Source organism: Phalacrocorax carbo, chromosome 15, assembly GCF_963921805.1.
Source record: "Phalacrocorax carbo chromosome 15, bPhaCar2.1, whole genome shotgun sequence".
NCBI lineage: Eukaryota > Metazoa > Chordata > Aves > Suliformes > Phalacrocoracidae > Phalacrocorax > Phalacrocorax carbo.
This window is the reverse complement of record NC_087527.1, coordinates 1,978,428-1,990,459: the sequence shown is the minus strand read 5'-3', so window position 1 is coordinate 1,990,459 and position 12,032 is coordinate 1,978,428. Positions and strand designations below refer to the sequence as shown.

General features: G+C 39.3%; 1 protein-coding gene across 8 annotated transcripts in view; it reads right to left on the bottom strand.

Moving 5' to 3' along the window:
• CIT (citron rho-interacting serine/threonine kinase) overlaps nucleotides 1-12,032 on the bottom strand; it is a 72,943-nt gene that overhangs the window by 23,268 nt on the left and 37,643 nt on the right. For 7 of the 8 annotated variants that reach the window (XM_064465819.1, XM_064465822.1, XM_064465824.1 and 4 more), the window contains exons 21-24: nucleotides 11,808-11,917; nucleotides 8,726-8,900; nucleotides 7,105-7,302; nucleotides 4,825-4,878 (exon numbers count right to left, since the gene is read on the bottom strand). In XM_064465819.1, coding sequence (XP_064321889.1) covers nucleotides 4,825-4,878; nucleotides 7,105-7,302; nucleotides 8,726-8,900; nucleotides 11,808-11,917 — 537 coding nt within the window. The remainder of the gene's footprint in view (nucleotides 1-4,824; nucleotides 4,879-7,104; nucleotides 7,303-8,725; nucleotides 8,901-11,807; nucleotides 11,918-12,032) is intronic. The other variant, XM_064465825.1, reaches the window with a different exon arrangement.

The following is a 12,032-nucleotide window of genomic DNA, read 5'->3' as shown; positions in this document are numbered from 1 at the left end:
CTACATGCCACACCTAAGCGCACAACTTATCTTTATACCGACACAGAAGAGACTATCTCATTTTTAAATATTACAGAGCCACTCAAGCATAAGAGCTCTCCAGCAAAAGCGACCACATTCAGCACAGTTCCCTCCCCATTGCATGGTTACAGAAAAGCCGTGTCCCTCTGCTGCGAGGTCGCGCAGGTTCACAGCTGTCACACCTGGCCCTGCGAACTTCTCTAGGCATGGATCACAAATGAAATATCATCGCAACAAGCAGTTCAGGGCTACGATGATCAGGTTTGATTCTGATACGCAATGTACAAACTTTAATCCATATGCGCCACGTATCAAAACCACAGGCAAAATAACGATGGAAAGGAGACAAGGAAACCGTTTTAGAATACTAACTGCAGCTCACAAACTTCTCCATAGCCTTGTTCCTTCACGAAGGCGTCTCAGTTCTCAGATGCCCCCAATACACACGCAGGAGACGCTAGGACACAGCAAGCGAACTGTTTCAGGACGCGATCAGCAGCATGCTATTTGGAGTTTAATGCAATTTTTGTACAACTTTAATTCAGAACTTCCAAGCTAATGCACAGTTTTACTCTATCCATTTCCACTCCTCCCCGTCCCCACTAATCTTCACCAGAAAGCTAGCTGTCAGAAGTAAACAGGAAAAAAAGAAAAAGCTATCCCTCGGCCCCAAATTATTGTGAGGGGGAAGCAAGAGCAGGCAGACTCACTTCGCCTTAACCTGCTCACATTTGGATCCAAGAGACAAAGCTTTTCTAGAAATATCAAGCATCGTAATGGAGCAGAACACCGAGCCTCTGAATGAACACAGCTGCAGCTAGATACCAGTCTGGAACGTCGACCTGTTGGATTGATATATAACAGTGAACTCCTCATTTTCTTCCCTGTTCCACAGTCAGACAACATCTGCAACGTGAAACATACCTTACCTGGAGATCTCAGTCTCCAAAAAGTCATCACAGCTTAGCGTGAGGGACATCGCTCTCGTTAGCAGCTGCAGAGTAGTAGGACACTGCACAGTCTGCATTCCTCTCCTTCCCACGCCAGCCCACTCTTAAAATATACAGTCTCCTGGACTTCTCTATCCTAGTTCCCAGGAGATGAGCTGCCTCTCACAACCACAAGCCTCATCCTCAAATGATGATGATGTCATCATCCACGGTGAAGGTCCCATCAACCTTCTTTCACAGCAACACCTCACCGACACCCGAGAAGTCTCTGAGTTTTTGTTAGGCTACAAAAACTACGAAGCTCCATTTCTGCCTATAATTGGTGCCTGCCATCACGTTTTCTGTGAAATTAGAATCAGGGATAACCCCTCCCACTCAGCAGCCTTTTTTTTTTTTTTCCTTCTTTTTATAAAAATTTGACAAAGCCATATAAAAGCTTTTGCCTGGGTATTAGCCTTGTTACAGTGGGCAAGATCCCTTTACTCAGAAACAGAATTTAGCATCAAAGTATATACCATCTTAGACATAATTTTGGAAGTTCTCAAGAATGCAGATTATTCTTGTATGCCAGCTCATTGAGCTGATGTGGAATTAGGTTCTCAGACCGAAGTCAGCAGGACTTCATGCATGACTAAAATTATACAGGTACCTAACAGGCTTGCAGATTTAATGCCTCAATATCCAATCTCATAGACAAGTGCAGAGTCACACCTGTTAATGCTTAGGATAGGAACACAAGGTTATGACAAAATAACATCAAGGAGAGAAGATAAACCTTGTTTTATTGGTGAAATCTTGAATAAATAGAAATGCAATATCCAATTAGTATTAAGAAATGCCACTCTCCGTGCCAGGGTAAAAGCGACAGCCTGTACCCGAAAAAAACCCAGAAGATTCAGATGGTCGTTCCCTGCAATTGTGTTTTACTAAGCTGAGTGTAAATACTTTATCGGATTCTTTTCTTCTAAATATTTATAGACTTTAACACCCGCTTACTGAATGTTTTCTTTTTCAAACAATTCTACTATTATTCAGTTGTATTTTTAACTTCAAATGTGTTGATGATCCAACAACAAGCCATAATTAAGGGGCACTTGGAAACAACTGACAAATATGTAAATTCTCCTATTTAAGAAAATGCCTTTTATTTCCACATCTTTTTCTGATTGCCTGGAAAATACTTTTAGATCTCAAACGGATCATATTTTGATAGAAAAATTCTTTAAATGTAGGGAACTAACGCTCCTCCCCCAACAGATTTGCCGGATGAGCTATCATTGTGAGTTATGATAAAATACTGTTCTTCGTATGTGCCCACATGCACCTCTCTGTGCGTACAGCGGGTACCAGAATTTACAATTTTTATTGTAACTACGTATCCTATTATTTCTCGCACAACTAAGAGACAGAGAAAGCAAATGCTTGCACTTTCTTTTTGGCCCCCAATAGTAAAAGAGAAACGTCACAAGATGAAACAGTGCAGAGCTATCAGAGCAACCGAATAGAAATTCACAAACAAGGCAGAAATTACAACCAACAACATAGCGATGGTCTCTATGTACACACCCCAAAACACAGCAAATTTCAAATGAACAAACAGGAGAACCTAAGAAACGTCTACTTTGTCAGAGATCTCAGCAAAAGGAAGAACAAGAACGCAAGGAGGGTACAAGGAAAGCAGACACACACTTGAGGTGTAAGCCTCTACAGTCAGAAGCTGTGACCTTCGTGAAGCTACAGAAAGAAAAGAAATACCAAAGAAAAGTATTTTTATCTTTTAAATGCTATGAAAGTACTGAAGTAATTCAATCTTTCAAATTTTTTTCCCTGTCTAATCTTATTTTCATAATTCTTACACTGTTTTGGACTTCTCAGTAAGATTAAATAAAAAATAATTCCATACCAAAGTTTGCCAGACTAGTTCAAGGAGTTTGGTTTCAGCTTAAAAATGGTATCTTTTGAAAACATGCTAAAAGAATAAACCCCGGCATTATCATGCTGTGTAAGTAGCTGCATATTACAATTATTCCCTTGAAGTGTTACCTTATTTTAAAAGTATAAATTCTGATCACCTTCAGTTAGAATCACATGGGCACCAAAAAGGAAAGCCTGCACCATACTCGTCACAATCAGATAAAACTTAGGTGAAACACATCTGGTGAAGGCACCGAAATAAACATTCTCTGATCCCTCACTGTCAATAGCAGATTGTCCTATATTTTCTCTCAGTCTTCCTTGGTAGACAGGATGGACAGCTAGAACCACTCATAACACATAACAAAGTTTCTATCCATGGTCAATTAAATTATACATGCATTTTCCTGGACTGGAAAGAGAATGTATGATGAGCATGTATTATTCATTTAGGAACTATTTAATTAAGTTCTTATTGATGAGGATGTCTGATCCCACTTATCCCACTGAAGGGCCTTACAACGCACAACGCTTTTAGAAACCCTTTTATGCAGACCCTTTGAAGCTCTCAACATTTTTGAAATGTTATGGGTCACTCTTCGCTGCTGGAGATTGTTCACTGCTCTTACAGAGCCAAAGCACTACTGGATAATGAGTTACAACCTCTGGAAGGCAGCCTACCATGCAGTGAAAAGCAGCTACAAATTTTCCACAACTGTTTTTTGCCTGCATGGAGATCACATAAGCATTTTCACGGAAAGCTGTCATTCTATATGAAGGGCAAGACAGAGCAAAAGAAGATAGCTATGGATGTAAGATACCTGCTAGCACACATGGAGCTAGAGGATCAATCTAAGTAAATAAAGAAGGGAACAAAACATAAAGTTTCTTGTGCAGGATTTCTTTTAGATAGAGGTTAACACACTTTGGTAAGCTCTACTTCCTCATTGCTTCATATCAGTATATTCTATGAACAGAAGAATCATCCCCTTGCTTAGTGCTGAAGAGCAACAGAGGCAAACAGAATAACTCTCAACCTGAAAAGGTATTTTGGAAAGATGAAGACATGTATATTAGATACTTAGTCCTACAGCGTGAAAAAATAAAGGTTGAGGAAATCACTGGAAGTAGGGATCAAGATTAAAAAACCCAGCAATTAAGCCCTGCTTACAGGGTGGGGAAAGGAGAAAAAGCCTAGAAAGATCAGCAATCAGTGCTGATCCAGAGGACTATGGTCCTTATTCAACACTTCTGTATTTCATGTCATTGGAAGTCAGATGGTCTCCATCAAACATCATTAACAAGTTTGATGATAGCATTAATCTGGAAGAATCTGTTGACAGACAAACCCTCGGACCTCTGTCCTGGATTGATGAAATTAATCTAAAAATATGTCAAAAGATCTCAAGCAATAGAAAGTGCAAATTAAGATCCTAGAGTCTTGTCTGCTCTGTGTGCAGATGACTACATGTCAATGTATTATTTGGAACCATAACATTTCTTGCCTCTTCCAACAGTGTTAAAGTCCTCCTTAAAACCCAGAGTAGCGTGAAGGCTCTTCCACTCTGGCCTAGATCTACAATGCAGCTCAGGAGTTGGGACAGGTAGATCCTTTCTTCTTGTGAGCAAAAAAGATCTTCACCTACAATCATTTTTTGCAGCTGCTACACCATTCTTATTAGCTGCACTGCAATGAGATATTTTAGTTTACTTTCTTCTTCAAAAAGAAGAATAGTGTCAATTTCATGATTGGACTAAAACCTCAAAATTGAGGTTTACCTGAACCCTAAGAGAAATCAAATCCAATCCGAGTAGCTCCTACTAACACCTTGAAGCCAGAAGTCCACATGAGGAACTAGTGACATCAAGGATTAAATAAGTAAATTGTTTCCTTATCCTTAATTTCAGAATAATTCAATGATCTGTATTTAATACTCACTGTGCAGCTATTACGAAGGGCTTCAAATTTACGCTGGATTTCATCTCTATGTGCCTAAAGGAGGTAAGAAGTTAATCATCAATTTTTCATACATTAGAATTCGAATCCAACAGCTGTTGCTAAACAAACTGCAGAACAATCTACCAGCAAGCAAAGTTTGGAAGGCAGATGCTGCAGGCTATGAAAGCGCTCTGTAGTGGCAAAGAACTGATTAGCAAAACTCACATCCTACTTAATCAAAACACACTTAAACTCACAATTCCAAACTACTTTAGAAAAATGTACAAACTCAAGAACTGAATTACGTAAAAGGTTCCATCTGAAACGGTCACTAGAAGACACGTCGATTCCATATTAAGTTTGTACATTCTTGACGTTTAAATTTGAGTTGGTTTTACTTCCGTATCCAGATCGGTATTTCCATAAACAATAAATACTGCATACAATTTAATGCTTGCAAAGAAAAACTATAATGAAGTATTATGCAAGCTATCCCAAACAGCTCTGCCAACCTACCTGAATCCTACCGTACAGTACCATTTAACCCTGAGCCTCTCTAAAAAGCAGTGATGAAACATAATAATCAATTCTTTGGAAGACAGCATCCAAAGTATGGAAAAGTGCAAACACTTATTTTAAAGAATGCAGCACTGCATGCACCATTTTACCTCCTAATTTACAAGCAAAGCATGACAAAGCAGAAGTTCTTGTTTCAGCCTCATGGCCTCTCTCAAAATTCATTAAACTGATTTAACAAGCGTCTAATGTCATACGCTATCTGAAAACTTTACACGTGAAAGGTTAGTGCACTAGCACGTCCAGCCACCTTTCTTCATTCAGAACGTTTTCCTTAGAGCCAAGAGACTAAACAGGAGAAAACTGTTCAGCAGAAGTCAAATATGATAGCTGAAAAGCTATCTTACCACAACAGGCAATGTGACAAATAAAAAAAGTATATTAAAAAAAAATCCGTAACAGAAATCCTCCCAAGTCCACCGAACTGGACTATCTTACATCAGCTGGTCCAAAAGCACTACCCTTTTGCCAAATTAACTGAAGCGATACCTGAGTGAACACAGGTCATAAATATTCATCTGCTTCACTGGTGGTGTAGGGTAAGGGTACCAAGCACGTCGCCATCCCATTGGCAGTGACATTAGCTGTTAGGCAAAGCTTTCAGCTGGGAGGGGACCGCCCGTTTAGAGCAAAAAAGAAACGATGCCATGTTCTATTCAGTTATTCTGAAGCCTTGATGTTGCTGTTGCTGTACTTTCCCAGCATGTACCCGCTTTAGAACAACTCTGAGCGGACGGTTCGCCCATTCTTCTACCCAAAGCATCAACATAACACAGCACCGATCTCAGCTGAGCCCACCATCCCTTCCGAAAAACAGCAATGGCAGGAATATTTGGAACAGTTGTTTGATCAAATGCCACTGGAGCAAGAGAACGCACATTTTCAACACTTCAAAATAACTGAAGGTCATGTAAGACTGCTGCTCGATGGGGGTTAGCTGGTAGCAGATCATATACTCCTCCAGTCTCTCCCCCCACAGCCCTGGGAATTTTTTATGAAGGAAATATTTCTTAGAATCAAGCAGTTTGAAAGCATCTTTTTTGTACTCAAGAGACAGCAACCAGCAGCATATAATTTAGAATTCCATTTACTGGGGGGGGGTGGAAGGCAGAGGGGAGGAATTGAACTTTTTTTCCCTTTTTATCATTCACACACCTCACCAGAAAATGCAAGACACGTGACAATTTTTAATGAAATAAGCATTGGAATAAAATTATGTGCTAACAACATTATTTTCATAGGAATCGGGGGGTGGGTGGGGTGGGGGGGTCCCCACAAATAAGTATCCTCAAAGCACGGTAACTAACAGGAAAAAAAAAATAATCAAAACATTTATAATCAACAAGTACTTGCAAACTCATGAGATATTATTTAAGTAAATCACAGAGTAAAAGCTCCTAACAATAATGATTTCATATGCAGCTTTCACCTCATCACAAAAGTAATGATGCTCTTACAAACAATGAATCAGTTTTGGCAGCAATGAACCACCACTAGGAAGCATTCACATGATTAAAGATAATAAAAGAGAGAAAATTTTACATTTTAGCCATTCCTGCCTCTGTCAACACAAGGCACAATTCATACCCTGTTCTGAAAACTAAGAATCAAACAGCATAAATTGATTTTAGCCTCTTTATGAAACATGCACCTGCATCAGTCTAATTTGTATATATAGCTCATAGTACGAATTTTAGCGCTTACCGTGAGAGCTTGAATCTCTTCCTCTGCCTCAGCTGTAGTCTCCTCCAGCTCAGTTTTGGCCTCGCGGAGCTGATTCTCCAGGGCTGTCCGTGCAGCCTGCAGCCCAGTAATTTGAGATTCCCGCTCCTGGAGTGTCAGCTGCAATTCTGTCAACTGCCTTTTGAGTTCCAGCTTTTGTTCTTCATGCTCTAGACCAACCTGAGGAAAAGAAAAGTAGGATCCACATATAGGTTAATAACAAAGAAAATACAGGCAATGTAATCTTACTTCAGACCACGCTTTAAGATGCCATTGCCACGTCTATCCCAAAAATCACATCTTGACAGATTGCTTAATCACTGAGGAGTCAGGACACAGCTTCGTCTACTACTAAAAACCACTTGTTTGCTTTGGAAAAGGTTAAAAGCAACCTGGCATTTTGAAACAACAAGGGCACATGAATCGTTCCAGCTGTGGCTCCAATATCACATATCAAATGTTGATGTAAAATGCGTAAAAGTTGAAGTAGTTTGTGATGAACTTTTCACTGAAATTGAGAATCTAAGAATCTTTCTTTGACAACCTTTAGGCATAAACATGAATACTAATCTTTATGCGTATGGAAACATTACATACATTTTGTAGTTGACTTTCATATTTCATCTTCCCTTCAGATTCTTTTTAAAGAAACCAACCAGATCATCTGGCTCTGGTTTATTTGAATGGCTTCTGTTGAAGGTTTTCTTAAGGGATATACTGAGGGATAAATGTCATTTCCAGAAATGGATAAGAAATGAACAAGCATCAGAACAGATCTCCGCGCTCAAAATCAATTCCAAACCTCAGCACCTTCTTCAGGCTCCCTGCTACCCCAAGTGAATCTGTCTGCTGTGCTGCAGATGCGTGACGAGCCTGCCAGAAATCTTACACTGGTCCCAACCAACTTCCAGTCAAACAAGCACTGCTGTTGGTCATCCAACCCTCTCAGCTAAAGGCAAGATTTCAGTCTTAGCTGAAAATTAGAGGAGTGAGACTGGAGAAGGTAAAAGCAGATTTGAAGTGGATCCACCCTAGTTGATACAAAACTAAAAATGAAGCAAAGTTCACATATCTTTAAAAATGCTTATTTTCATATTACTGTTAGGTTTCCTTTCCAGAAAATGTCTGAAAAATGTGCGTGAAGCAACAGGGCTCCTGTTTTCTTACAGCAGTTCTGTTGTGTCCTTTGCTTTCTATTCTGTAGGCTCTAAGGCTGTGGTTAAGCTGGTCGTGGTACATAGCTAAGCTTTTGTTCTCTACCCCTTAACCACTCCAGCTGGACAATATTATACGGATATTGTACAAAAAAACCCCATAAATATGATTCGGAGAAAGCAAGATGATCTCAAAGCTCAGATTCAGTTAGGTCGATGAATGATAAATCCTTAATACTTTTATAGCCTTCTAATGAGCAATCTTTTTTTTTTTTTTAACTTAAAAGGAAAAAAAAGTACTGCTAGGCCAAACTAAATTAATACACCTTAAAATACCATTTTTTATGACTTATAGAACTAAAACAACTTAATTCTAGTTCTCACTATAATACTCAAAATGGGGTACATTCAAGGAAGTTTTTCTGGAGGGATTAAACCCAAGTTTTCACCTCTCGCAGCCTAGTTTCTAACTCCAGCAGGCGGTTCTTGTCAGTGTGATCTTGATGACTCATCTTTTCCAATTGTTCCTCTAATTTTCGGTTCTGGGCCTCTAACTTTCCAGCTTGTGTTTCCAAGTAGAACTTCTGTTGCCTGAGCTCTGAAATCATCTCCTCCTGGGCTTTCCTGATAGGAGAAAGCAAAAGTGACAAATCAAAAATGTCCTTAACATGCGTCCTTTCACTGGGGTGAAGTAAGGACTACAAGTTTCCTGTTAAGTTCATAGCTTAAATTCTACATCGCAACCAAAAAAAAAAAAGTCAACTCTTTATTCCTGTCTGCAGAAGATCCACATACTGGTGTACTCATCAACATACACCCAGAGCACTAAAACGCTATGCTTGCAAGCTGCACAGAAAAATTGGTCTTGTACACGGTAATCTACAACAATATTTAAGATGTGGTTCATTCTTCTCATTTCACCGATTCCTTGTTACATGTTTTTCTGTACAGGAAAAATAAATGCTAAGAAAAGCTGCTTTCACACAATATATTTCCATAAGACAAACCCTATGGTTTAGGGTTTGGGTGGGTAGTGTGTTGTGGCTTGTCTTGTTGGGGTTTTTAAAGTTGTAGTGGACCTAGAACTTGACCAACATTGAAGTGAAGCTTTGTTGCCTCTGATCAAAGTCTTAATCTACTAAGTGAACAAAAATAATTGCTGGCGCTCGTAAGAATTGAGAGTTGGCAACAACTAATTATTAACATAAGAATTTGAAATGGATAGATTCCTAAAAAAAAGGAGGAGGAAATAATGGTCTTTCTACATTATTTACAATTCCTGGAATCATTCGACCATGCACTGGAAAATTCTGCATCATATTGTGCTTTCTACTTAGAAGTCTCACAAAGCTCTACATATATTAATGAATTAATATTTTAAGAAGTTCACTGTGAGATAAGCTGTTATTAATCCTATCCCAGAGAAATTATGTGGGTTGCCCAAGATCAAATAGGAAGACTTAACAAAACTAAAAATAGAACTTCAGTCTTCTGACTCACATTTCTGTGCACTGCACACAGAACTGCCCTTTCACCCTTCCGCTTTTTCTAATTTACCTCTACAGATCATTGCCAGCTAGAAGTGTCAAACGGTGTTATTTCACTTCCTCCTGTTTACTGGGCTGTCTTCTCAGGAACCTGATAATCGTTAGTTTCCTCAGATACTGATGGAACAAAAGCTAGCAGAGTTCCCCTCTCCTCTGAAGGGTTTAATCACTAGTTCTCCCCTTCAAACATGCTCAGATTAGCTGTAGCTTTTGTGGATTCAAAATATAGTCCAACAACAGACTTATACATTTTCCCCACCACAGTTCACAAATTAAGCACAAATTCATTAGCTATCTGCATGCCCAATAAAGCAAATTTCTCTTAAAAATGTTAATTCTGTACTATCTTCTACCAATCCTGCAAAATTATGCTACTTGACAGTATATCTCTCAACAATTTATTGTAAGCCGTATGTTAAAACATTACTCTATTTTTTTCCTGTTTTCTATGGATCTCCAGTCAAGTGTCCTGCTCTCAGAGGATGCATCCAGCTCAGCTAAGTCCTTACACTCAGTTCAGCACCAACGCCTGCGACACTAGACCTTGCACATGCTTCCCAGGTGCACATTGAGACAATACTTCTGTTTTATATCAGACTGAAAGTAAGTTATGGCTTTTGCTGCCTCAACAAACTTCCCGGGTTATTAACTGGAGGCCATCAGGAGCACAGAGCAACACAATGAAGTTTCTCGGTTATTTCTGTGAATATTTTTGGCTGCTCTGGCTAAAATAACTTGCCAGATATTCAAAATACAACAAAAATTGGAACCATTACACATCTGGAGGCATAATCACCAATGAAAAGGAAAAAACCCAGAGGCACTCTTGCCAAAATTCATCCTTGCTTGATTCTATTCAATATTATAGGTGAATCTATCCAAGCGATTCCCACAGAGACACTCTGACATTGCATTCAGCAGCTGACGGACACTGAAAACCTCTCCGTAGACAGCCAAAGTTGATGATCTCTTAACTCAGTAAGAGCATATACTACTTTAGCCCTACCTTGTGGGATATATCAAACAATCCACCCTTTTTCCTATGCTTGAACTAGAATGCCTTTAAGTCATCTATGAAGGAAAAATGTCATTACAAGGACAAGGTATCTCAGCTAAAATAAAGTTCAGGCAGACAAAAAGATCTGACACAGATTTCCTCTGTGTTTAATAAATAAGAATTCACCACAAGAACAACTGCTGATCACACAGTGATTCAAGGTGACATCAGATCTTTACCAGTAGTTTACCCCCAAAACACTGAACTATTAAACTGGTCATTAGTGAGAACTAAAGAGAGGCTGAAGCCGAGAAGGCAACAGAGATATACACAAGTGCTATCTGGGTGAGGAAGGAAACAAAACTAACTGAAGCAGCATTCTGAAGCTGAAGCTGGCATACCTCCTACTTCACATTACTTCTGCCTGTTTCAGTAACAAAATAGCTCACTTGCGATCGGCAATTCAAAAACATGCAGAAAAACTCTTGGCTTAAAAATCTGGGTTTCTTACTTGTCTTCTCACCCATCAGGGCAGGATGGCACCTTTGTGAAAGAAAGGTGTTTAATGGTTTCCATTTCAACATCATGTAACTGTCACAGGAGCCAAGGAAAATATAAATCTATAGCCATATCTATGTTCAAAAAGGAATATAAGCTCCTCCAGAGATATTTTAGACCTTAAAGTTATTAGTATTCATTTAACATGTGTGGTAAACCTGCACAAGGCACCAGCCTTAGGAAAGACTCCAAAGTAAACATTGTAATACAAACCAATTTTCCTAGTCATGTTTGAGGAAACAAAATACGCAGCGAACCACAACTATTTGAAGAACAAGCATATTTTTGCATCACTGAAAAACAAGCAGGCAACACAGCAGACCTGCAACCAACCCCCCCCCCCGCCCCCCCCCCCTTTTAAATTAAGAGCACAGATCTTACTAAGAACTGTTCAGTAGTGACCAGTATGACAGCAGCTGCTATACTTACATGTTCCTCTGGGTAAAAAGGCTGCTGTTAGCTGCCAGTTTATTGGCCTCAGACAATTCCACTATTCTCTGCTCCAGTGACCTAATCTTCGAATCCATTGCATTGATCATCTGAAATAGAGCAATATGCCCTTGAGACTCCGCAATAGAAGCGATTATAAAAACAATGTTTAAGAAAAGTCTCAACTTTTTCCAGAAACGAAAAAAAAAAGGAAAAGAAAACCGA